The sequence below is a fragment of the Hermetia illucens genome, chromosome 3, assembly GCF_905115235.1.
Source record: "Hermetia illucens chromosome 3, iHerIll2.2.curated.20191125, whole genome shotgun sequence".
Classification (NCBI taxonomy): Eukaryota; Metazoa; Arthropoda; class Insecta; order Diptera; family Stratiomyidae; genus Hermetia; species Hermetia illucens.
The window spans coordinates 134,975,493-135,002,935 of NC_051851.1; the positions used below are offsets into that span (position 1 = coordinate 134,975,493).

General features: G+C 42.9%; 1 protein-coding gene across 2 annotated transcripts in view; it reads right to left on the reverse strand.

The window, feature by feature from the left end:
- LOC119652994 overlaps positions 1 to 27,443 on the reverse strand; it is a 182,456-nt gene that overhangs the window by 18,657 nt on the left and 136,356 nt on the right. For both annotated transcript variants that reach the window (XM_038057420.1, XM_038057419.1), the window contains exons 2-4: positions 11,280 to 11,488; positions 4,145 to 4,280; positions 3,639 to 3,772 (exon numbers count right to left, since the gene is read on the reverse strand). In XM_038057420.1, coding sequence (XP_037913348.1) covers positions 3,639 to 3,772; positions 4,145 to 4,280; positions 11,280 to 11,488 — 479 coding nt within the window. The remainder of the gene's footprint in view (positions 1 to 3,638; positions 3,773 to 4,144; positions 4,281 to 11,279; positions 11,489 to 27,443) is intronic.

The window sequence follows — 27,443 nt, forward strand, 5'->3', positions numbered from 1 at the left end:
GGAACCTCATAGGAAAGTGCCTGGCCAGGATTTATGTTCCCACTTATCCCGCAACTATTGTCGATAGCTACCTGCTTCCGTGTCAATGTTCAAAGATTCAGCGGCATATAGATTAGTTCCCAACTATATCTCAATACCTGACTTTAGACCTAAACATTTTTCCAAAGATTAAGGGTTAGGTCAAGCAATATTGATTGCTTGACCATCATCGACCAATTCACGTGATGACCGGTAGCCGGGCTTAGAGCCATGACAGCAGAAAAAATAATCAATGCTGTTTTTGACAACTGGATCAGTCATTGCGGCACTCTGCTTCTGATCAAGCCCTCACTTCATTGGTGCTAAACGAATCAGAACCACCACCTACCATTTTCAATCAAATGGTCTCATAGAACGCTTCCATCGTACACACAAGGTAGCATTAATGTGCTCACCGCACCTTTGGACCAAGATTTTATTCACCGTCATTCTCGGTATCTGAACCAATTTAAAAGAAGATCTTTAAGCATCTTCAGGTCAGTTTCTATTTGGAAATAACATACCAGTGGAATTTTGCATTTCAGAGGAAATGCAAGCACACCCCCATTTGCTAGAACAACATCGTGAATTCATCCGCGATTTTCTTGCTACTCCCATGTGTAATCAAAAGTATTCATTTTAAACGACTTGTACACCTGTTGACATGTTTTCGTACACTGTGACCACATCAAAACCCCTTTATGGGCTAATTGAAAGTTTCAGACAGAATTTTTAATAGAGTCTTCATAGATGACGTCAACGACACACACCAGAACCTATCAGTGGATAGATTCAAACCAGCATTCATCAATAAAACAAAGAAGCAGTCAAACTCTTAGCGGTAGGAGCAAACACCCCTTGTATAATAATATGAGCAAGCTCGGCCAGAATCTCAATAATCTCAGAAAACACTTCATGTTGGATATGCAAAACAACGCCCACATCTTCAGCAAAGTTCTTCTCCAAAAAAATGTACAGACAATAACTTAAACAAACTCTTTCAACTGCAGTACAGGCACTGCAAACACAATAGCCTTCTCAACACCAACAACAAGTTCAGCCACATCATAGTTACCAATGTAATTCCTTGCCACTTTTCCTTGTGGGATAGTGGCTCGTTTATGGATCCGCCAATACACACTTACTCCAGGCGACGTGTTAAGTTTAAACTTTCTGACGCAAGTTATTCAGGGGGAGTAGCTGTGGCGATCATGGGAAGGTTGGATTGCCCATCGTATAAGCGCCACCAGCGGGCAGACTTTTCATTCAAGCTATCCCTGAACCATAATTAGGAGACGCTACTTAATCATCTCGCGTTTGACAGATTTTTTTGTTAATCTTTTATGTGATCATCCCTCTTGGTGTTGTGAGTCTACTTAACCTGGACTTATTGGACTGGACTTATTGGGTGATCTTTTTGGTGGGCACCTGATTTTGCATTTTGGCTCCGTGGATTGGTCTTTCAGATCATGCAACATCACTTCTTTGCATTATTTTTTTCGTAGGCTATGTGAAGCCTCTAGTCTCCAGTGATAACTAAACTTCAATAAATTCTTTGGAAGTCAAATTGGGCCATAAGGCCAGGTCGCAAGCAGCGTCTAAACCAGAAAAATTTTCAAAAATAAATACCATCAATTCTCATTTCCAATGCTAATAAAATTTTGAAAAAAATATGCCTAAATGAATCAGCTTCTATTTATTGTGCCACGAGCAAAAAAATGTTCTTGAAACTTCATCTACCCTCCTGATATCTGAAATGTAAGGAAACCTTTGATGAAAAATGGTTTGACTTAGCATTAACAAAGATGCGTCCTTTCGTTTTAGTGGAACAGGAATGCGGTATAGAGAACATAATTTGAGTTTCCAGCAAGTAAACAAATTAATATCTAAAAATTATTTGAGTAGCCAAATAATTGCGATAGTTTCCTAACCAATGAATAATTACAAATATTCCTTGAAGCATTTTGCCTTCCAGACAATGCCACACAGACAAGTTTCCATGAATCCTGTTTAATAAGTTCCGAAATAATATATATACAAACACATCGTCTATCCAGTACATCCGTCGACCTCGATCCCCCTCATGAAAAAGTATCGAACATCTAATCATTAGAGTTACATTTACGATTTATGAAAGATACAAGATACATATTGACCTCATTTCGGTTGAAGGATTTTCGATAGATTTAGGTCGAAATGAACTCCATTCGAAGATATAATATTTCCTGCAAATGGCAATAAAGCCTCCTGAAATTAATAACCCCCAGTCTCTGGAGAATTGCTTTCCGTCGAGTTGAGTATTCATTTGAGGTTTTGGGTACATGAGAGTGTTTATCTGTCTGCGGGTAATATTACGCTTTCCACATGTTTAGCTAGACCCTAAAAACATGCAAGTTTCATAATAATCTGCGACCCATGACTGTATTCAAAATTGATCCTGTGGCCGGAAAAAAGGAAAAAGTACTAAAAAGCGTATTCTCTGTAGGATATGAATCCGTCCGAAGTAGTTATGCTTAATTACTGATTTGAAAAGGTCGTTTCAGGAGGCACTCATTTTTGGTTTGCCAGCTTTATTTATGGTCCATATTGAGCACGTGTGCAGCGACGGACTTTTCAATTAAAACTGCAAACACGTCTGCAGGCGTGACCATTATCTGCACTGAAATGCTTTTTTGAACACTCTCAATTAAGCCGATAATCGTTCTGGGAAAATATTCTTCTGCCATAATTCGTCCGTTGTTCATGCGGCACGTATGTTACGGTAAGTTGAAAATTTCCATTCATTCTGCGGAGAAAGCCGGTTATAAATTTATGATAATTTATGTCCAGCATGACGTATTGCATTTTCTGTAGGAAAAAAGGCCCACCGAGAAAATATGCCGAAATTTTCGTTTCAGGTTTTTTTGGCTCTTCGGGTCGTGAGTCCTTCCAGCCGTCTAGTTTGAAATCTGTATTTCATTGTACCCGGGCTCCGGGGCCAAGAATATATGCAAATACTTTGGTCAGAAAATCTTCGTAGTTTATTATGATGACCGTTACGAAGTGGCCTGTGCGTAACGTGGTGAATATAAAATTGTTTTATGTTGATTGTTTTATCCGTTCCCGGATATTTAGAACAAGCTGTATTAACGGATTTACTGACACTGAGGCCTGACCGCTGCTGAAATTCCCGTGCGAAAAGCTGTAGGTATGCAAATTCGATCATCCTGAATGAATTATTTGCCGGACGCTCATGATTTAAACTGAAGTTCCAAAATCAATAGTTATGATTTATTTGAGGGCTTGATTCGAAGTTTGTATAGTTTCGGCAGAGGCGTCTCAGAAATGTTGAACAAATCCGAAGAATATCTTTTTAAATAAGATAGATATGGTCTGTTCATACCTACCAAGCAAGCATAAACACATTCTCATACGTCCATTTTTCATATAAATCATCCTCTCTCCCAAATAATTCGTGACACGAACTTTAACTACTTTTCCAGCACAGGACAATGACTCTCATTCCCCCAAAAATTCATCTTCGCACATTCCAGATAAATTGACCAGAAATACTATTTCACTAAATAAGACAGAAGGGAAAAAGACAAATGATAGCAGAAATAAATAACAATCCATCTTACCGGGATATCATTTATAGTCCACGTTAGATTGGCAGCTGGCTTTGAATAATTCGACGTGCAGTTACCGTTAATGGTGTCCCCAAGACGATACCTCGAATGTATGCCCATCAGAGTTGGCCGCTCGGTTGGTAGTTCTGCTCGGGAGGACATTGGTTCCAACATGAAAGACAACCGAGAAAGAAACAGATAAGAAACATGATACACTTTTCATAGGTATCCATGCATCCTATTGACCATTTTGACTAGGTTTCCCGATTCCGTTGAAACTTTGTTGTTTGTGAAACAGTTCAGCGGGCACAGGTAGCTTGCATAGCATGTCGCAGGAATAACTTTTGCTTTTAACATGCTTCTAAGTGATTGTTAAAAATTTATAGGAGATGGTTTCAGGATTTCGGGATAAATAATAAATATTCTATTATGGCCATTTGCTTTTAGGACTTTGAAGAGGATGCGAGTTAATGTTCGGAATATAAATGAGGATGGAATTTGGGATATGAGGGACTTACCTACAACGTCGAGTTCACCTGATACAACCATTGTGTGAAATGATGGAGCGTCGGCTGATACTTCGCAACTAAATTTTCCTGATATCATTGGTTGCACGGAGGAGAGGATGACGTGGCTTTGATTTGATAGTGATCGCTGGAAGAAATAAAAAATTTAGTTATAGTCGACCGTTGACGGATGAAATAAAAAACCAAATAGCAAGAAATCTTTCCATTTCAACCAAAGTTGATTCATTTAGCTGAAAAGTGCCATTCAAAATGTAGATGGTATTTGGAAGAAAGTATAAATAAATTCAATCTGGATATTCCATACTTCCCGTCTTGAAAAGGTTAATAGAATTTTATCCCGATCTGCTTTTCTGGAATCCCTAGATATTTATGAGAAAGAAAGATAGAATTCATACTGGACGTCATGAGCCTGATGTAGGCTTCACGTCATGACTCATTTAAATCGAAAACAGAGGATCACAATTTAGAATTCAATTTCCGATTCAAGATTCCAAGAACACGCATTTTATATCTACATAACATATATCAATTTACATTGCAGCATATGTATTTTGAGTAAAAACTTAAAGGGCGTCTGCTCAGTAGATAGGGAACACGTGCTGGTAACTACAAGGCATTGAAAGGCCTATGTTGACCTAGCAGCCTGTTTCTCCCTCCCCTCCCTCCCCCTTTATATTCAGACTTTCTTTTCTGCCTTTGCTGCCTTTTCGGATCTGTAACTGCATCAATTTCAAAAAAACATTACTAAAACAAACAAAAAGTCGATTAGCTTTGTTTTGTTTTGTTTTTAAAATCATTTTTGTTTTTAAGAAATAGGTGACAATAGTATATAGATTGGAAAAATGAACAATAAAAAACAATGTTTTAAAATAACAAAAATAACTTAAATCTAATGGCCACTGTGGGCTCTCAAAATTTTTGAATAACGAAAAGTCGATTAGCTATCATAGCCGTTTCGTCAGTATGGAAAATTTCTTTCCAAGATCGATTTTAAAACTTATTGTAACCTCGTTCATTCTAAATGGGGACTTGCACGCGGAAAATGCATTCTGGGGATCCAAGCTAACAAGATCCGGAGGCAGGCCATTATTTGAAGTGAAAAAGGCACAAAAGTGTGATTTCCGCTTTAGTTCTAAGCCTGCATACTCGCCGACTGACGTAATAAAAATACTGATGTAAATGATTTCTACGTAGCTAAAGCAATCTGGGCGGATAAACGGTATTACGGGTTCCAGGGCGACAATTTGGATTGATACACACAACGGAGCGTAAAATCTGGGAAACGCCTGATGAACCAACATTAAAAGCCCTACTACCACATTCTTTGCTCACCTCCTTGTGGTGATCACTTGTTTTCTTTAATGACGCGGCAAGCCACATTGGCCCTTGGCCCCCAGAATAAAATTCCTCCAGCCATCTCGATCCTTCGATCGCATCCTCCAGTTGAAAAACTTCAGCAGCTTTTTACTGGTCTCGTCCACTGAGTCCTCAAACGGAGCCGCGGCTTTCCCACTGGGCAGCGTCTTTCGTGTGTGCCTTTGAATACACTGTTAGGTATTCACTTGCCATCCATCGGTTGTACACAACCGGCCCACTGCAATTTTCGTAGTTTTACCACCACCGATTCTGCTATGTCCTCATAAATCTGCTAAAATTCATAGTTGTATCTAATTCCAGTCAGTCCAAGTATTCGACGTAGAATTTTACGTTCGATTGTGTCGATGAACTTCTCTAACACCTGTATTAGAGTCCACGCGTTACAGTCGTACAGTAGCACAGGTCGTATTACCTAGTGATCACTTAGAGTTCGTTTTTAACGAGCAGATGCAGAGGAAGGAGAATGAAGACGGGTCTCCCGGGGATAAAAACAGAACACATTATTCCAACTGGTCTTCCAGGTTTGAGAGTTGGGTAGGGTTGACAACCTTACACGGAAAACCGAAGTTACAAAACCACGAAAGGAACTTCAGCCTGCACGGATTTTACGACGGCAGATCCGGCAATAAAAACTGAGTAATGATTTGCGCATTCTCTCATGGAATGTGCACTCCCTGCACAGAAAAGGAGCTGGCGGGCAACTAGCCGATACCTAGTTCCAATACAAGGCTGATGCCATAGCGTTGCAAGAGATGCGCGGGACAGGGACCGGTTGCCCGGAAAACAACCATTACACCATATAGTATTGTCTAGTAGACCATATGCTCGGAATAGATTTCCGTTATTCACTTTGCCTTTCATTTTATCATCCATTTCGCAATAAGCCAGTATACGGTCAAAGCCTGCCTTAATATGGAACTCGAGACTTCCCGGTTTGCGCCGAGGGTCATCAATTCGATATCCCTCAAAGCAGTCTGGTGCCCTGGCCTTCGCCATAGCTCAATCTGAGGTAGATTTTCCAACCAGAAGCATCCTCTCCCATACGGAGTAAGTGACATGACCTTCGCAACCTATAAGCCGGATTTTATCCGTAACCAGTCTGCGGAATTGTCCATCCACTTATTGGAGGGATCGATGAGGATTCTCCTTTCTAACATGGTCAAAAGTTCGCCATTTTTCCGTTAAGAAACCAACTCTCGGGGTCATATAAGAGGATTGGCAAGATCATTGTTTTGTACAATCAAAGTTTTGACCCTGTGATGAGATGTCTCGAGCGGAACAGTTTTTGTAAGCTTAATTAAGTAAGCGAATTTTACCGTCGTAGCTGTTATAAGTTGTGATTTTTGACTCTAGATAGGAGAAGAGCTGAAAGCTGAAATCTCCTATATTTAGTGTTCCCATTTCACCACCATGTGTTTCGTCTTCTTCATTAATGTGCAGCTCAAAATCTGGATGAAGGTGATTGTACTTCTCGGGTTATTCTTCCCATATTGTCAGCATAAGCCAGTCGGTAGGTGGACTTGAAGAATGAACAGGATCTTACCTCTCGCGCTAACATCAACATCGCGGATCACTTTTTCCAGGGCCAGGTTAAAAGGAATTCATGATTGGCCATTCCTTTGCCTTGGATTGCTATTGCTTTTATCTGGCCTCGCGCGTTATTCAGGGTCAGCTTAGCCAGTCATATCAATTTAGTCGGGATATCGAATTCTCTCATAGCCGTGTACAGTTTTACCGTGACGACGCTATCATAGGCGGCCTTGAAGTCGATGAAAAAATTGTGCAACTGATGTCCATATACCGATAGCTTCTACTTCCCTTGTGGTAGGGAGAAAATCTGATCTGTTGCTGATTTGCCTGCAATGAAGCGTCTTTGACATGTGTCCATGATGTTGTGGTAGTATGAGACTATCCCGCCCAGTAGAAAAGCAGATAGCGCTTGGTATAGTTGCTGTCCGGATAGCTGAGCGGTTAGAGCACAAGATTATCGTACGGAAGGTTGCGGTTCAAATCTCACTGGTGACAGTAGAATTTGTATCGTGATTTGACGTCGAATACCAGTCAACTCAGCTGTGAATGAGTACCTGAGTCAAATCAGGGTAATAATCTCGGGCGAGCGCAATACTGACCACATTGCCTCCTACAGTGTACTGTAGTGTACCGCTACCGTCTTGAATGAAGTGCTCTAACACACTTCAAGACCTAGATCCAATATGGATTGTTACGCCAACGAGTTTGGTTTTTAAGCACGGATTGTTTCATCCATGCCTGGTGGTGATAGGTATCGAGGTGAATAAGGCTTCATCCCACTGACTTGTTAGTAAAGCTTCCGCGCGTAGTGCGGTTGCTCCCTGTATTTTCCAAGTTCACAAATCCGTTGGTTCTTCCAGTTTTCCGGTTTCTATTCATGAAGTCACTTCTCCAGTCGACAGAGTTTGTAATGTTCGTGCGTATCCCGGTTCTTTAAGGGTACCTGAAACACAGTATTCTTACGTTTCGTTTCTAGCTTACTTAAATCATCGACTTTTGTTGCGACTGGTGCCAAGTATATTTGTTGTCGTATAAATTATAACGTTCGTATGGTGGTTGTAATGATCATGTGTTGATGCTTCATCTTCAGGACCTCCTTCAACGAGTTATTGGGAATCCATTTTCCCCTTGTAAGTGTTACGGAGGCCTTTGTTGTGGATGGCGTCAGCATTCTCTTTCCGCTGATTGTCGGAAGGAATGGTGATTTAATTCGAGCCCGGAGCACTATGCACTAGTAATCCGAGTTTATATTGCCTCCCTCCCAATATGTTGTGATATCCATCAAAGCTGGGTAGCGGCGTTCGATTTAGTTGAAACTGGTCTCGTCAGAGACTTACGTTTGTTTGTGGAGTAGGAGGAGGCTTACGTTTGTTTGTGGAGTAGTTTACGGGCAAACCAGACATCAGATACAGGGAGCATCTCGCTCAAGATTGCTAGTTGAATAACGCGCAGTTCTTTTCAGTGGTATTTTTAGGTAAGCTCCCATAGTTTTAACATATCACTAGAATTGTCTGTGGGCAAAGAACTCTTCCAAGCAGTGTTCGGGTAAACTGCCTCTGAGCAAAACACAATCCCGGGTTGTGGCAAGGTTGAATGAAAAAGACTGTCCTGTGGCTATGGGCAAACCAAAGAAGGAGCAGCCCGCTAACGATTCTAACTCATCACCCCAAAAAAATGGCAAAGAGTGCTCAGCCTGAAACTACTAAATTTTCATTTTCTATTCAGGTTACTCAAGATAATGGGCGGTTCTTTCTTGACAACACAAATCCACAATCTTTACGGACTGCAAAACATTGAGCTTTGGTTTTAATGGGTAGGTGAAATGTTATAGCTAAACTTTGCCGTCGAAAGCACGAATAATTGGCTCAGGCAGTATTGCTTTTGCCTCAGTCTGAAGACTGTTTCTGATCTGCTAAGTAGAATGATTGCGTAATGACTCTGGGGCAACTTGGTGTCCAGTACAACCCCAATACATCCACCTGGATGTTGTTGGGAAGCAGAGCAGAATGAAACCTGATAGGCAAGGAATTTTTCTTCTTATCGGCGATCCAGCACCGGAAAAAGTTCCTTTATAACATATAAAGCTTATCTTCATTAAGAACCTATGTAATGGCGACACCCCAACGATCTAAGCAACCGAAAAAAGTTAATAGCAGGATAGTAACGAATGATTGCATGCCTTAAGATCACAGACATATTCATTTCGTAATGGACATAGATTCACCTCCAACTGCACGACTTCGGATCCGTGGAAGACTATCTGGGCGACGTATAAACTAGAACCGAACGCCAGAGCTAAGATCCTAGGGAGACGCCTCAAATCCATTGCTGGAATTGAGAAAACAACCCAGATGATCAAAACTACCGTGAGAGAAGCTCCTGCCCAGAATGCCAAATAAGTATAAAAAGTGGTAGAACCAGGATTTGGGAAAGCAAAGGTGAATGAAGGAGCTCTTAAGTCTAATTTAGCTGCTGGGTGAAATCAGTATAAAGAGGCCCTAAAAACTTTGAAAAGGATTTTAAATAATAAAAGCTTGTTTTTCCTATTCGCTAGTGTTGATTTATATTTTGCAAATACCGATATTTTGGGAACCACTACACTCAGGTTTGAAAAAGAGCTTAATATCGGCTAAAGGATCATCATGGGGACCCTTTGCAAAGACACTATTTGTCTTCAGGGAACCTCAACCCAATCAGTTGGATTCTACACATTCTAGACTAGGAAAAGATGCAGATAATGGGAGGGGACCGGAGTTTATATAGGTGGAATGTTTTAGGGGCTTTCTGCACATGGTTCATGAAGGATACAAATGCCTTTGTGTAAATATTAGCGGGCGACCTGACCGTAAAAATTGTCTATAACTGTACGCAGTATGTGATCACTTAAATGCAACTCAGCAAATAATCCAAAGTTGACGCCTTTATAACGAGCTCACGGTGAAAAGCTATGAAGACTGGAAAAGTCGTATTCACTAACAACGTTAGTTGATGCAGTTACACCCTGCCCACCCTATTTGGTGGAAATCAGCTAGTGCAAACAGTTGAGTATTTACGAGAACATTTATGCTCCAGGCCTGCGTGGAAGCATGACTCCACAATACCAGAAACCTAGCAGATTGCTTTGGTACTGGAGTACTACGATAGGTAAGATCCTAGAATAACACCAGATGGATTTACACATACGTACGTCCATAATAAAGTCCATATGAATTTTGCTAAAAGCGGGAAGCTGGTGGCACAGATCCAAAGGTTCGCTTGCCTCTAAATATTACTGGTGCGATGAGTACTATTCCGACTGTTGCTCACAAAGCTATTCTAAATCAATCCTCATTTCATTGGAGGTAAACCGAAAGCAGCTAACGACGCATATAGACTTGACGCCATTGACCCGTGGAAAGGCAACTAATTATACGGTGGAAATCCTTGAACGAACGTAAAATGACTATGACAGCTGATTCCAAGTTTCGTTTTTCAGAAGACTGTTAATCACCGAAAGGGAAGGATAATGTTCTCGCCAAGCTCGAATACGGAGCTGGTCCTCTGGGAAAAAGAACGACCACATTCCAAGTGGAGTATATATCATTTTAGTGGCAACAAAATAATGTAACCGACTTTAAATGGGAACAACATATGAAGCCTTGCTGTGGTCTTACAAGTAGTTACTGCTGAAACTATGAGAAGGCCGACAGACTGACTTACCAAGGGTTCAGATCGAAAATAGTTGGACTATAGCTGCTCTAAAATTGCAAAGATTCAAGGAGCCGAATGAAGAAATTTGTCTTCTCTGCGAAAAAGCGGGGGCCTCTAGAGCGGAATCTGTATTTTTCCTTAATAAGTGAGACTTGGAAACGCTGATAGGGCTCTTAGCTTAGGAAAGTGTTTTCAGATACAGAAAAGTCTGCGTCCGCTGTAGGCCGTGCGTTCTATAGGAGATTTTAGGGTACAGTACGAAGGGCCTAACAAAAAGCCTGAGTGTTTGGTGCTGTCGCTCCCCCACCAAACTAGTTGGTTGAGTTAGATAACAGGTTACTCTGAAACTGTCATATGTATGTAAGTACCACATTTTTTATTACTACATATATCAATCAGTAGCTATTAGAAGGCACAATTTGCGGTTAAACTTGCAAGATACAAGTAAGGAGGGGGTAACTATCTATGTTGAAAAGAAGCTGATCATCATAGGTTATTTAGACGCAATAAGTATTTCGATTCTACTTACCTCTACATTGATACCATTTATCGCAAATGTTTTCATGGCCGGATTTTCCTTAGGGGTGTACCGATAAAACTCTCTGCGTCCCTTATACCATTTCACTGAGTAGAGTGGATCACCTTCCAAATCATAATTACATATTAATAACGCATTATCGCCTTTTTTCACAGCTGTCGGGACCGTTACCGATACATTTTTCAAGCATAGAATAAAATCTGAAAAAGAAGATAAAAAAGTTGAAAGGATGAATCAGAAATGTTTATATATTATAGAGAAATTCATTATTGTGAAATGCTAAAATAAGTTGAAATTTATTCAACTAGAATATTAAGGATTTGTGAAAGACAAAGCCTTGAAACGAAATTTGGTAGGGAGGTCAAAAGTGCAAACCCCTCCGCATCGAGTGAATGTTATTATCATTTATCAGACAGGTCTGTCTAGATCCGGTGTTTAGGGGTAACTTTTTTAGCGTTTATCTGACGGCACCGGCTTGTTGCTCTGGAGGATGCCGTTTCGAGCACGGAGCGACGAATTTTGGTAGGCGGTGATTTTAATGCCAGGGCTTTTCAATGGGGCATGCCTCAGTCAGACTCCAGAGGGAAACGGGTTCTGGAAGGGCTCTTGAATGGGGCATGCCTCAGTTAGACTCCAGAGGGGAACGGGTTCTGGAAATGGCGGCAAGAACCGGGCTCGTAGTTTTAAACACCGAATCCACGCCAACATTTTAACACCCAGGCTGTGAAGAAAACATTCCTGACATCATTTTTGCGTCGGAATCTCTGGCATGATCGGTGGATGGGTGGCGAGTCTTAGAATATTTCTCAGCAAGTGATCACCAGTAAGTACATTGCGTTCGAAGCGGTTGACGCTACTTACCGGCGTGCACCAACGCGACGCTCTCCCTGCCTGTGGAATGTCGCGAGGGTGAACATCGTGAAGTTCGGCAAGGCTCAACGAGGAAGCATGTGCCATAAAGGCACAGTATAGATCAGCAGAAAGGAGACTCTGCAGCGCTATAAATAAAATCAAAGCTCGCAGCTGCAGAACCTTCTTAATGAGGTAAATGAGGACCCGTGGGGACATGACTATAAGCTTGTCACCCGGAAAATCGGGGCTCTGCGGAGGCTCTGCATACTAAGTACCGACCAGATGGACCGCATTGTGCGGGCATTGTTTCTCAGACACGGGTACGTGTTGATGTAAATAGCGCGAAACGCGTTGAGGATTGCCCCCTTTTCACAACGAGAGAGCTCGAAAAAGCGGTTCTCACCATGAAGAACAAGAAAGCGCCAGGACCCGATGGCATCCCGCCGGAAGTTTACAAACTGGTATTCCGCGGGACGTTCAACGCTTGCTGGAAGGTAGGCATTTTTCCTTGTCACTGGAAAGTGGCCAGACTCGCGTTGATCAGTAAGGGTAAAGGGGACCCGGAGCTCCCGTCTGCATATCGATCGCTGTGTATGCTTGACATGACCGAAAAAGTGCTCGAGAAGCTGATCAGGAGTAGACTCGCTGAAGCGATCCGCGCTGCCGGGGATTTACCCCCAAGACAATTCGAGTTCAGAACAGGGAGATCTGCAGTGGAGGCTGTTATGTAGGTCGTAGATGCGGTGCATCGAACCGAGGCACACAGCCGCCAATCTCGACGGATAGTGCTCCTCATAACGCTTGATGTCAGAAATGCCTTCAATTCCGTAAGATGGACGGATATGCTGGGCGCACTAGAAAACTCATTTCACGTGCCAAGCTATCTCTTGCTGATATTGAGGGATTATCTGAAGGACCGCTCCGTGCTCTATGAGACACTAGAGGGCCAAAGGAGGATGGAAATCACGTCGGGAGTAGCACAGGGATCCAACCTAGGGCTGCACCTCTTATGATAGTCTGCCGAGACTCAGTATGCCCGAAAAGTCGCGCCTGGTCGGTCATGCAGACTCGGCATATTAATGCGACGGGTAAGCGGATAGATGACTCATCACGGTTTCAGCCTTGCGTTGGAAAAAACCGAAGTAGTCATCTTGACCGGAAAGAGAATCGCAACGCAGTTGGTTCTGCTATCTGGTGCATAGGTATGGGCTGATGCCCTTGACAAGGAGATGCATCGTAAACGCCTTGCTCATGTGCAGAAGCGGGGAGCTTTGCGAGTGGCGCCTGCTTATCACACCATCTCTGAACCAGCTGTGATGGTGATCGCGGGTGTGATCCCCGTTGCCCTCCATAACAAGGAACGCAAAGCTATCTACCGACGTAGGGCTGAGAACTTAAGAGGGCGGTTACCCGTGAAGAAGGTCAACGCATCCTTACCGAGTGGCAACATTATTGGCAAAAAGAGCCAAAGGGCAGATGGACTGCGGGGCTCATCGACAAATTAGATCCGTGGTTGAACCGAATGCACGATGAGATTGATTACTTCCTGAACCAACTTCTGAGTGGGCATTGAGGTTTTCAGTCTTCCCTGCACATTATTGGGAAGGCGCGATCTCCTAATCGTGTGTTGTGCAACGGAGTCGCGAACGACGGTGAACACACATTTTTCTCTTGCGAGAGGTGAGAGCAGCTTTATGCAGACACAAGGGAGCTCTTTCCAGGCAACATTGTCACAGAGATGTTGAAGAGCGCTGGCAGCTGGAATCGTATTGCGCATTATGTTTGTCCTCTTCTTATTACGAAGAAGATTGAACTCGACCGGCAGAGGGATCGGACGGTAAGGGGTTCCCTGAACTGACAACTCCCTTCCTCCCAAAGCCAGGAGAACGTGAGGGCTAGCCCAAAGTAATGCGTCAAACGATTCCAGGCTAGTTCTCTGATGACAGGGAGGTGTGTAGTTGGTAGCCCGATAACGTGCTGTTGCGGGAGTCCAACGATCTGTGCGTAAACGCAATCACCTACCCTACCCGAAAAAAGAAAAAATCCCAAAAGTTACCCATTCGAAAGATTTGCATTACACTTCTCAAGATATTCTTCATCCATTTTTTTGCAATAGATAATATCAAGCGTGACCTGAAGTTTGGTGGAAATCATAGTATTACCAACAAAGTTATAATAAGGTTAAATTTCAAGTAAAAAAATGACGCCTATTATAGATTTAAGTTCCAACGGTGCGGTGTTTCAAATTCTGGATAGCTTGCACCGGACTCACTTTCTAGATTGTACGATTTTGAGACTGACTCTTTGTCTTGTTAAGGACACCTCAGAAGTTAGCTTAATGTGGTCTATTGTTTATTTGCGAAAACCAACGGCTAGTTCATTCGCTTGTATTTATGGTAAAAGTAGTTGTTGTGTACCAAAAATGGTTCCTGTTAATTGCTATCCGTTTTAGAATTACATTGCGTGCAAAAAAGCTTCTGATTAAATTCTCACATAGTCGATTGTGAGGCTATGCTCTCACGCTGATTATACCAAACCGCTGAGTATGCTGCAGTGCTTGATTTACTTTTACAATCATCACGAACCTAAGGGATAAAGTGAACATCGCAATTCAGTTGTGGTCATCAGCTCTAGTCCCGAAAGGATAAGTGAATACAAATTCGGCAACATTCCGTTCCTTATTATTATATTGAATTTGAGGTAATGGAGACCTACAGCATTTTTAATTGTAGTTTAGTTCTTAGATAAAGCATAAAATCCCTGATATTAATACCGGCCTACTAGTGATAAAATGCACCAAAATGTCCTTATTGATTTAATGGTTATATTTTGCTTATCTGTTATTGTCGCGCTTTGAATCTTCAGTAAGAAATGCCTGGTATGTGTAATTCCACTGGCAAAGTCAATTGGCCACTCCCAGCTGAGCCGTCAGAGGCACTTTCAACTCATGTTGCTGCAGCTACTCAAGATTTTAACAATTTTTAGCATCGTTTGGGGTAACGAGTTGTACAGCGCAACTGCACAACAGACAATATAGACACGACAGCTTTGAAACTCCCACAACCACAAATAATCAGGCCGGGAGCACATCCCTCCAGACGTCTTCAGGAGCATAAGTTTCAGACGCCATCCTGGTTCCAATGGTACCAGATAGACTCCAGTAAGCTTCGTGGCAAGACCTACACTGATCAGTTCCCCTCAGGTCTGATCGCTCACCTCGAATACCTGGTAACCTGGTGTATCATCTGATTTGCTTACTTCTTCCAGTACACAAAGTACCAGTTAACCCGTTGGGGAGTTCCGTCTCCACGTACTCGAGGAGGGCGACCAGATCCGAGTCTGCAAGGGACTCATCTTAAGTGGCTCTGCCACGAAGCCTCACCGAAGGTTATCTGGTACCATGGGAACCGGGATGGCCTTCTGAGAGCATATGCTCCAGGAGAATTCCTGGTTGTGTTGTGTTATTTGCGGTTGGCCCCCTAGTGGGAGTTTTATGGTGGTTGTGGTTATGCCAACATCGCGGGCAGAACTCCTCGGAGCTCGAGCGTGGAGTTGCGCTGTACAGCTCGGGTGCCGTACTCCTTAGTTGCGGCAGAGGTGTTAGATAGGCCTCGCATCCACTGGTATGAATGCTGAGCTTGCACTCAGTATAAACCAGGACCGCAGTGCTTGCATGGCGGGGCTCTGATTGTGGTTCCAAAATCAATCCGTGTCCGAAGAGGACCGTGGGATTATGCCTTCACGGTAGGTACTCACGTTACACCCCCCAGGACTTTCAGTACACAAAGTAAATCCGCAGTTTTTGGAATTATATCTAGGAAGGACAACGTCTGTCGGGTTCAGCTAGTTATTTATAATTGTTTAGGATAAGTGAGGGATCCTAAGTCCACAACCACTTGTTGTTGGACCGGACCAAATGGAGAGCAACTTACTCCCACGTTTATTTGGTCCGCGGATCCCTCGTTTGGGGCATGGCACCCAAGTAAGTTGCTCTCCATTTGGTCCGGTCCAACAACAAGTGGTTGTGGACTTAGGATCCCTCACTTATCCTAAACAATTAATTTAGCTTTAGCCAGCTCAGGCTCAAACTATCGGTTTCCACTGGATATAATTCGCACCCTTGGCGTGTTTTCCTTAACATATAAATGGAGCGTTTTCCATCCGATGCCACTCACGGTCACGCTGCTCCCAGGGCAGAGGTTGAGGCAGCGTCTGAAGAGTTGCCTCTGCCCTGGACGAAACCGTTTGTCTTACGATAGTTATTTATAATTTAATTAATATGTCACCTCCAAAAATATCATATGGCGTCGATGATTATATTTTAACCTCTCCTTTCAATTTTTAGGCTATAAATAATGCTACTTCAGAAAAAAACATTCTCCTACGATACCTCCAGAGTCAAGCTTTGATGCTATATGTTCCATATTCCGTATGACTCCCATGCAAATACTGGAGGTGTGATTGTGGCTTGAGGGATTATAAAGCTTTGTGGTCATGAACTCCAATTACTCGAATACCTAACCAATGCATTGCAGGCTTCCGTTTTCATCATGTCCTTACAGCAAAAGAGCCATCTGCCTTTATACAGCAAACATCACATGACCTACCGCTGGAAAGTTTAATAGTAATTTCACTCCAATCAGCTTTTGGATGACAAAAGCTTGGAAGGTTAGAATTTTTTCCAAGAATTCTATCATATCCTGGATAATCCCGCTTTCATACCCAATTACGAATAACTAACCATTCTCGTAAGATTCACTAATACCACCAATTACTATAATGAAATCAAAATGGAGCCGAAAAAGGAAAAGAGGACAACGTCAAGGATTAAAGTGCTAAATAAATTCTGCTCTCGTAGATCCTGTGGTATCACTTGTGCTTCCTATTGGCGCAATAAAGTGGAGCACCTTCTCTCCATTTTGTTCGATGTTCTACACTGAAGCTTATTCAGGTCGATCATACAAGGACATCCTCTCTGACCGCAACACAATGTTACCGTCGTCCTTCCGACAGCCGGCACCGTATAAGCAATTTCTTATTAATTCTATTAGTTGATGGAGAAGATTACAATTAAATTGCAAAAGGTGGAAGTAGATGTAGGACGGGAGTCCACGCCCTCCGATGATAGACCGTAGTCTCTCCGGTATTTAGTCGGAACGTGAAGAGTATTATTAGAAATTGAGTCTTTGGAGGTTTAGTTGCAACATCACCCTGTACATACGCTATATACAATGTTATCTATATATATAGTACATATATTCGCTTCTATTATATATAGATTTCATGCTGTGCGTCTTATAAGTGAGATTAGGAGTTTTGGTCGTGATTTTAATTAGCCGGGATTTTCTTTCAGGGACACAATGTGAGTAGGTACGTGTGTATGCACATTGTTTGGTAACGAAATGGTCTGAAGCTTGTGGGTGGGTATGGGTATAGCTTACCATATACCTGATGAATATAATGGAGCATACACTTAATATGATATGGGAGCGGAGAAATCAATTATTCCTCAAAGACGCTAGGAAAATGGAGAAAGAACTTGGCTCTACATTCTAAAAACTGCTCCTGCGTCATTTGTATGTGAATGAATGAAATTCATGTTGTATTTTCTTTCTCATTTTGATCCAATCTTACCTAGAATATTATTGAAGCCCCTATCTGGAAGCGAGGGGTAGAGAAGGTGTTAAAACAATTGGTTTTGATTCAAAAACTTCACACGTTCTTGCACGCCTTTGAGATTGCCACGCTCAGGAATGGGGGGTCCATTGAACGCTTTGATCCCTCACGTGTCATTACGTGGGTCCGCCCGGATCTAAACATGAGACAACGAAGAAGGGAACTTCGCGCCTAGCGAAATAAACCAGAACTCGAGCTAAACCTGGAAAATAAGAAACAAAGTCGGGAAACCGGAAGCTGGACGCTTCAGGTACGAAAGGTTCTCTGTATTTCTTAGTACGTAGCACCTAATCTATCCATATATTTTGTGAGGGTATCCACTTTCGGGTGATGTTAACATTAATAGCCTTCAATTTTCAAAGAAGCAAAAACTTTGACGTAGACACAACAACTACTGGCCTATGCTGACGATATCGACATCATGGGAAGAACCACCCGGGACGTACAAACTGTCTTCATCCAGATCGAGCAGGCGGCCATTGAGGCGAGATCTCGGGCTGCACATCAATGAAGGCAAGACCAAATATATGGTGGCAACGTCAGCAACGAAAACCAACCAACCAACAACGTCAAACCGTACTGGTCAAACGGGAAGAATAAAGATAGGAGAATACAACTTTGAGACAGTTTATAATTTCTCCTATCTAGGGTCGAAAATCACAACAGCTACGATGATGAAATCCGCGCACGGTTGTTGTCAGCCACCATAGGGTCAAAGTTCTTACTGTACAAGACTATGATCTTGCCAGTCCTCATGTATTCCTCGGAAACTTGGGTTTCTAGCAAGAAAAATTGCGAACTCTTGGCCGCGTTCGAGAGAAGGATTCTCCGAAAAATGTTTGGCCCCCTACATGAGGATGGACGATTCCGTAGCCTACACAATTATGAAATCTATGAGCGATACCATGACCCATCTTAGGCAGGGTCTGCCTCGTCTTCTTTTCTACCATAGATATTGCCCTTATAGACTTTCCGGGCTGCATCATCCTCATCCATACGGATTAAGTGACCCGCCCACCGTAACCTATTGAGCCGGATTTTATCCACAACCGGACGGTCATGGTATCGCTCATAGATTTCATAATTGTGTAGGCTACGGAATCGTCCAAGATCATAGTCTTGTACAGTAAGAACTTTGACCCTATGGTGGCTGACAACAACCGTGCGCGGATTTCATCATCGTAGCTGTTGTGATTTTCGACCTTAGATAGGAAAAATTATCAACGGTCTCAAAGTTGTATTCTCCTATCTTTATTCTTCTTCGTGTTTGACCAGTGCGATTTGATGTTGTTGAGTGATTCGTCTTCGGTGCTGACGTTGTCACCATATACTTTGTCTTGCCTTCATTGATGTGCAGCCCGAGATCTCGCCTCAATGGCCGCCTGCTCGATCTGGATGAAGACAGTTTGTACGTCTCGGGTGGTTCTTCCCATGATGTCGATATCGTCAGCATAGGCCAGTAGTTGGGTGGACTTGAAGAGGATCGTACCTCTTGCATTCACCTCAGCATCACGGATCACTTTCTCGAGGGCCAGGTTAAAGAGGACGCATGATAGGGCATCCCCTTGTCGTAGACCGTTGTTGATGTCGAATGGTCTTGAGAGTGATCCTGCTGCTTTTATCTGGCCTCGCACATTCGTCAGGGTCAGCCTAGTCAGTCTTATTAATTTCGTCGGGATACCGAATTCTCTCATGGCCGTGTACAGTTTTACCCTGGCTATGCTATCATAGGCTGCTTTAAAGTCGATGAACAGATGGTGCAACTGTTGTCCATATTCCAACAGTTTTTCCATCGCTTGCCGCACGGAGAAAATCTGATCTGTTGCTGATTTGCCTGGAGTGAAGCCTCTTTGGTATGGGCCAATGATGTTCTGGGCGTATGGGACTATCCGGCCTAGCTAGATAGTGGAGAATATCTTATAGATGGTACTCAGCAACGTGATACCTCTATAATTGCTGCACTGTGTGATATCTCCGTTTTTATGTATGAGGCAGATAATGCCTCGTTGCCAATCGTCAGGCATTGATTCGCTGTCCCATACCTTGAGCACAAATTGATGAACCACTTGGTGCAACCGGTCGTTTCCGTATTTGACCAATTCAGCTGTAATTCCATCGGGTCCTGGCGACTTATGATTTTTTGGCCGATGAATTGCACGGACTGTTTATCCTAAACTTGGTGGTGGCAGTATTTGTCCGTCGTCTTCAGTTGGCGGGACCTCCAACTCGCCGATGTTCTGGTTGTTCAGTAGCTCATCAATTCGCCCGTATGCATTCAATAATGTGCAATCTGTGACGCGAGTTACGGTAATTGCACATTATGGAATGCATTATTGGAGCAAAGTAATCCAGAAAAAGGCGAATGAGATTCCGTTCCCGTCACGAAGCCGCGGTCAGTACAGGGCAGCTGGGTTTCAGAGACCCGCTCGAGAAAGGACAGTTGAAAACCAGTGAGGCAATTACTGTTGGTAATCAGTTGAGTATCTGCGTGCGTCAAAGGGAAAGGCAGCCAAAGATCGAGACAGTGACTTAGGCCTTGAAGTCCTTCGCGTGAGCGACGCCCGAATTACGTCCCTGCATGTCCTCCAACTCGTATTAAACTGTTTCGACTCTACCGATGATCTTCGCTTTCACGAACTTCCGATCCAGTTTGGTATTGAACCGCTTTGCTTCACTGCTTAAGTTGAAAAGCCGCTTATACACGATATCTCCGACCTGAAATTCACGAGCTCGGGATCGTAAGTTGTATCCCCTCTCTTGTGTCCCTCTTGCTTGGAGGATGCGCCTCTGAACCTCTTCTCCCGGAAAAGCAAGTTTATCCTGAGAACAGACCTCGAAGGTCACATCATGTAAGGCGTTTAGTCGTCGTAAAAAGGTCTAGATACTCCCATGGGAGACCATCCTTTGCTCAAAAACGACGTGATAGGTGGAAGCCCCTATCGATACGTGTTTCACTGAACGAAGGGCACAGTTGATGGATGACAGATTGTTATCCAAACCTCTTTGATCAGGGCCGATATAAGCGCGTAGGGCGTTTGCCTGCGGAAAGTATACAGAAGTGTAAATGTGTTGAATGCCATGCTAGTTTAAAAGATCGTTAAAAAGCCACGGATTTGAACTATACCCCATTATTAGACGTGATCGACTCAGGGATTCCAAACACATGAAAGATTCTCTTCTCCAAGTATTCAGTCAGCACGTTCGCGGTAAACTGTTTAATTGGTTTCACAAATGAAAACTGGGAGAATCGATTCGAGAACGACTATTGCTCCTATATTTCCAGCGCAAGATCGGATGTATGGGCCGATCAAATAGATATATAAGCGCTGAAACACCCGATCAGAGATGATCGCTTCTCATTAGAGGCTGGAGTATTTGGTTGGGAGCTTTTGACGTTTTGGACGTTTTACAATTGCAGATATAGTTCTTGACCTATAAAACCATTTAAGGTCAATAACACCACAACCGCAGTCTACACCAAGGTTTCACCAACCCCCCCAAATGCACTCCAAGAATGGTCAGGTGCACGGGTGATCACCTCAGCCCTCAGCTCTTCCGGAATCCAAGGCTTCCAAACCTGTTGTTAAGCTCCTGAGGCATGATTGGCTCGCTTGTATACCAATCCACCACACATCTGCAGATCAGGGAGTTTGTTGAAATTCTCCCTAAAACGCTCGATGAGTCGCAAATAGTCTGCAGACCGAAAATATGCTGAATCAAAATCCACGTCTGTATGTTCTCAATTCTCTCCATCTACGCTGGTGAATACATTCGGGATAAGGAATCCGGAACCAGATTTTGAGATCCATTCCTTTGTTTGATTATGAACGAAAATCATGGAAACTTCAATACCCAGCTGGCCAGTCTACTTGAAGGTCGGACTGGTTCATCAGCCATTTGTGCGAAGCGTGGTCAGTTACGATTTCGAATCTTCTGCCTTCAATATACGCTCGGAATTTACATACTGCCTCCACCACTGCCAGACATTCCTGCTCACTGACAGTGTAGTTCGCTGAGGCTTAGTAAGCTTCTTCGACATATATGCCGTGTTGATTTGCGTCACAAGGTAGGCGAAAGGTTTGGAGAAGTCAGGGTTATGCAAGACTGGACCCGAATGCTGAGATGGCTTCCTCACACCAACAAAAGTGACGCTTCTTCTGAAGTATGTCTGCCAACGGTGCAGTCAGGGAAGCGTAATTTGGCACAAATCGCTAATACCACCCACACATTCCTGCCAAGAATCGACACAGTTATCGTCAGATTGATTCGGAATCATATAGTGCGATCTGCTTCGCATGGTGAGAACCCTTGGGTTTCGCAGCGGTTCTACCCAAATGATGGGTATTTCGAGAAAGCTCTCACGACAGGTATCATTCCTCTCGAAGCGTTCGTGTATCTTGACAGGAATGGTCTAATTCTTGATTCTGCCGGTGATCCGGTTATGTATCATATACATAGACGGGCCATGGACAAAAGGATAGAATACCCCCGAATTTGACAGTGGGGGCTCCGGGATTCGACTGGAGATACTCCAGAGCGAAAGCAATTGATATTAAGCGGGATGAAAAAGACAAATCTTGGTACTGGTGGCTGCGGGATGCCGGTTAGCGGTGGCCGTGCTCAGTTCTGCCATTTGCTTCTTGGTGGGGCTTTGTAAATATGTACACATTGAACGGGTGCTGATTTTGTCTCCAGTTGTAACTTATAAATATATACGTTATTATTCTTTGTTTTTTTTGTATGGATGTTATTGTAAAAAAAAAGAAAAAATGTTTAACATAAAATATATAATTATGATAGTTTTAAGAACAATAACTTAAGTTAAAAGTATTTTTTGAAGCGATCAAATATTTATTATTACTTTTATATTTCTTTATTTGCCACTAAGGCCAAGTGAATTCTGTCGGGTTTTTGACCATTTCCCGACAACTTATTGTAAAATTAGATTTTTATTTCTAACTGTTCTCTCTGTCTGTAAATTGTTATTCGAAAACTTTGAGAGCCCACAGTGGCCATTAGATTTAAGTTATTTTTGTTATTTTAAAGGATTGTTTTTTATTGTTCATTTTTCCAATCTATATACTATTGTTACCTATTTCTTAAAAATAAAAATGATTTTAAAAACTAAAAACTAAACCCACACATTCCAAGAAACCGCCGTAGTTGTTTGACGGTTTTCGGCCATGGAAAATTCTTGATGGCGTGCACCTTGATGGGATCAATACAAATCGATCGGAGACGACTGAAAATCCCCTCGATGAGAGACACAGGATAAGTGCCCTTCACGGTTACATGGTTACACGCATCAAGGAAAATTCACACTTTTCCGGATTTCATGACAAGGGTGACTGGCGATGACCAGGCGCTTTGTGATTCTTCTATGACTTTCAAAACCAGCATCCGATCAATCTCTTCGTAGAGCAGCTTCTCGATGGCGGGAGAGGCTAAGAATCGTCTCTGTTTGATCGGTTGATTATTCCCGACATCGATGACGTGTGTCGTACGTATGTCCTAAGCCTTTCGACTCGAAAGACGGAAAACACGGTCAATTTCGCCAATTTTGTAGATTTCTGGGATAGCTCTTCCCTCTGGGTCGTGATCGGCCACTCAGGATGGTTTTTTGACCATCCAATTTCCTTTAGGTTTACTACAGACGTGCATCCTTCGCAAGTTTTGATTGGCTTAATTTTTCATTGGTTGCTGCAGTCTTCTTAGGATGGTGAATTTAATATTATCAATCAAAATTTATGTATCTGAAGTAAAAGGCATGGTCCCCACTTTTATTTTTCAAAGCGGAACAAAAATTATCAAATTCCGTATCAAAGTTCTACTCCTGATAACGGCTGGAAACGGGAATCTGCAATAAGGCACCAAATCCGTTTATTTGAAATGAATATTTTAGGGAATATTTTCGCCATAATCGCGTTTCATAAAATCAATCAAAATTTTCCTGATACTTCTGGGAGCACCAAAATCGATTAATGTTCGCATTTAACCTGGTTTCAAATGGCGCTATCGAGTCTCAAGTTCAATATAATCAAAGCTATATTTTCAGCCTGAACTGAGATCCTTTTCTTGCTTTCACGTACTGCGACTTCCTAATTCTTTCAGGATAGCAAACGATGAAAGTCGAAATCAACTTTAGCCTTTACCTCCCTAGGAGAGCAGAATATAATCTTCCCTTTTAGCATTATATACATACGACTATGTACATATGCATATAGGTGGGCGGTAAATCAGAAAGCAAATCGCAAAGGAAATCACAAAATCTTGACTGAGAGACTATCACCGTTGCTTGCCCTCCCCCATTACAGATCCATTACTGAGGACAAATCCGTAAAGGTCTATTCACATAGATCCTGTGTACAGAGCTCAGGGTTGTGTGGCATGTTAAATGAGATTTCGATTGAAAGTATATCGCGTGGGAAGCAATGACTGAGCGATGGGAATTCGAGAATATTTTCTAATTTTTTTTCCTTATTTTCGGTCCTCTTATATTCAAAGGTAAACAAATCGGTTTCTTCCACTGTGCTTCAGACGAATGCCTTTTGTGGTGCGGACATGGAATTTTCTGGTTTCAGAGAAATTTTATTTGAATTTTCGGTTTAGGTTCAAGTAAGTGGAATGCCTGAAGAAGTACGCTGAGCTCGCTTTGAAAAGTGGCCGAGAAAGGGAAAAGTTCAAAACGTTTCCTAAGTACTTATCGACATGGGAAAAAAATCTATGAGCACCGAGCGGTAAATCGATTTAGTCCTTCAAGGCAGAATAAATATATAAAATAGTCGTATTATGTACAGTTTGAAGGTTGATAAGGATGTTCGCAAATATAAAATGGCTGTGTTGAGGGTAGAAAAAATATTATGGGGAATTGGGAATGATCAAGGAGACGTTGGACCCATCCAATGACCGTAACTCTTCGATAGTCAGATGCTTCCCGCCTCAACATAGTGGCATTTAGATTCAGACTGGATTCTACTTTAGATGCACTTTAGAGACAGTGATGGCCCTTAAGACAATCTCTCTTGAAAGCAATCCTACTCGATGATCGAAAAATGTACTACTGAGTTAATCCTTAACATATAATGTGTTAAAATTACTAAAAAAGAGGTTCCGAGAGTAACAGATATGCAATCACTTTGGTAGCACTGGTGAGAAGCTAGTCTGCCAAGTGTCTTGGATCAGGCACAAACGGGCTTGGACAAAGTTGCTGCATGGCAATGCTCCTTGTTATTTCCAAACTGAATCGACTCCTGTCTCTCAGTTGGTAGACTCGGATAAGCACTAGTCAACCTAGTGGCGATAAAGACGACGACCCGTCGTGTGAATCGATTCGGAAATAGGTTGCATATGAACTGACAGCTGTGGCATTCTGTTATCTTACTACACTAGGCTGACATCTCGTGGACACGGCTTTCAGATTAATATTACAGGTGTATCCGTTCCGCTCAAGGCTATGACACCATTAAGTTGCTAGTACAAGATCAGTTGAAATGAACTCCTGACTAGCAATTGATCCCGGCTCTGAGTACAAACTCCCATAAGACTTTGTATCAATCCACCCATGACCTCGCAGCTCGCATAAACAATAATGGAGATCATTCAAGACTTTCTAGAGGATTTAGCGGCTTACTGGTGGGACTCAAGCTACAATGGCAACGCCAATAACAACAACAAAAGTGAGAACAAAGACGACGATACAACTGACAATAGCCGAAATTTCTAGAAGGAACAACAATGCAACACCCTCCCTGTTTCTGCTAATTAAAATGGGAGACACTGGGGTGATAAATTCAGCCGGGGAACTCGGACCAACAATATACTTGTCTAGCATTTTTCGAAGACCGATGAGAAGAGAGTGTAATAGACTGGTAATTTTTGCGATACAGTGGAAAGAATTCTAGGCCCAAAAGCAGTGGTTTCCAGCCTAGAACCCATGTGCACTCATGACATAAGAGATCAGCATTGTTGCACTAAAACGGGAAAGGTGGAGGACGCGATAAAAATGGATTACCCAGATGTGAGTAATCTTAAGGTGGAAGCCCCATCTGTCAAGTCCAGAGGACAAAAATTGCTTACTGTTACTGTCCCTGAGAAGACAGCGAGCCAGCTTTTTCATTGCGGTTAAAAAAAGTGACCAGGGGGATCATTTGCAGAATAAAGCGAAGGGTAATTGCAACCGGCAGAATTAACTGCTAGGCATACGGACATACACATAATAGGGGGCACGTTGTGTTACAAGTGTGACGAACCAAAACACAAAGTGGAGACATGTGTGCTGGCATAGAGTTGCATCCTTTGCAAGGATGCGGTTCAGACGGGAAAAGGCGAGTACCATTATCCACATCCCGCGAGCAAACGTGGATATGTTTCCAACTGCTCCCGAGCTGATAGGGCAGATATTGCAAGTAAGAAGAGCTGTCTTGTTGCTAGTAGCTCACTATCGTGGTATGCCGATATACCTGGCACTACCCCCATGAGGGTGAGATATACGGTTAACTTGCGAGTGTGGGCCCATGGTCGAGGAGGTGGCTTCGATTGGGTTGGTTGCGCGAAAATGACTTTTTTCAGCATTTACCTCACACCAAACAAATCTATGCCCGCTATTCGGGATAGACGCCGCCTTGGAGGACGAGATTAAAAACACGGTACGGAGAATTCTAGTTGGAGAAGAGTTTATTGCCAGTGCCCTAAAATGGGGCATGTCCCAACCAGATTTTCGACTGTGACATCTACGACCTGGTTCCGGGGCACTATCCCTGACGTACCACTTACTACGAAGTCATTAGTGTTAGCGGTTCAATGATGGAAGGGTATGCAAGTTTTTATAGTTAGTGATCATCAGTACATTTTCATTGAAGTGACAAACGACTCCTCCCAACATTCTGACGTCCGCTAACCTCGGGAAAATCAACGCTGGAAAAATTGCCGATACTTTCTTAAGAAGGGTGAATCAACAACATGACCTTGGCGCAAACAGAAGAATTGCAACTGAATCGCTTTTTTAGTCAACAATAGGCCTTAGGATTTAAAGAACTGCATGTGGGGTGCTATCGTGGTTTTACAGTGCTGCCCGGTAGATGACCTTAACGTACTCCTGCACCTCGACCCTGCTCGGCCCGCTTAAAGCTACCCTCCTTTGTGTTTAAGATCGGGTGAACGGGTGGATGGACTAGTCAGTCGCCAGTTATCAGCTGCGTATGCTTGAGAAGGATTTAGCCCTCCTTTGTGCCAGACGCGTGCAAATGCGGACAGGATCACGGTCTATCGGGGACTATGCCGCCAGACTCGGTATACCCTAGAATTCACATTGTCGAAGTTGCGGGGAGGAGTGAGAAACCATCCTTCGCTTTCTATTTGATTACACAGTCTAGATAAGGACAGGCTGCAGACACTATGTTATCAATTTTTTGGGGACCCCAACGAGATCTTCTTCTTATTTTTCTTCAGGCTTTGTCCACTTCATAAGTTCCCAAATATGATAAGTCATAAATCCCCATTCGGCGTATTAAGCACCCTTGTTTCCGCCTGCTTTTTGGTCGTTTACCATCGGCTTCGATGTTTGGACCAATCTTGACAAGTGAATTCTCGTTAACGCGAATTGCGTAACCATACCATCGAAGACGCCTC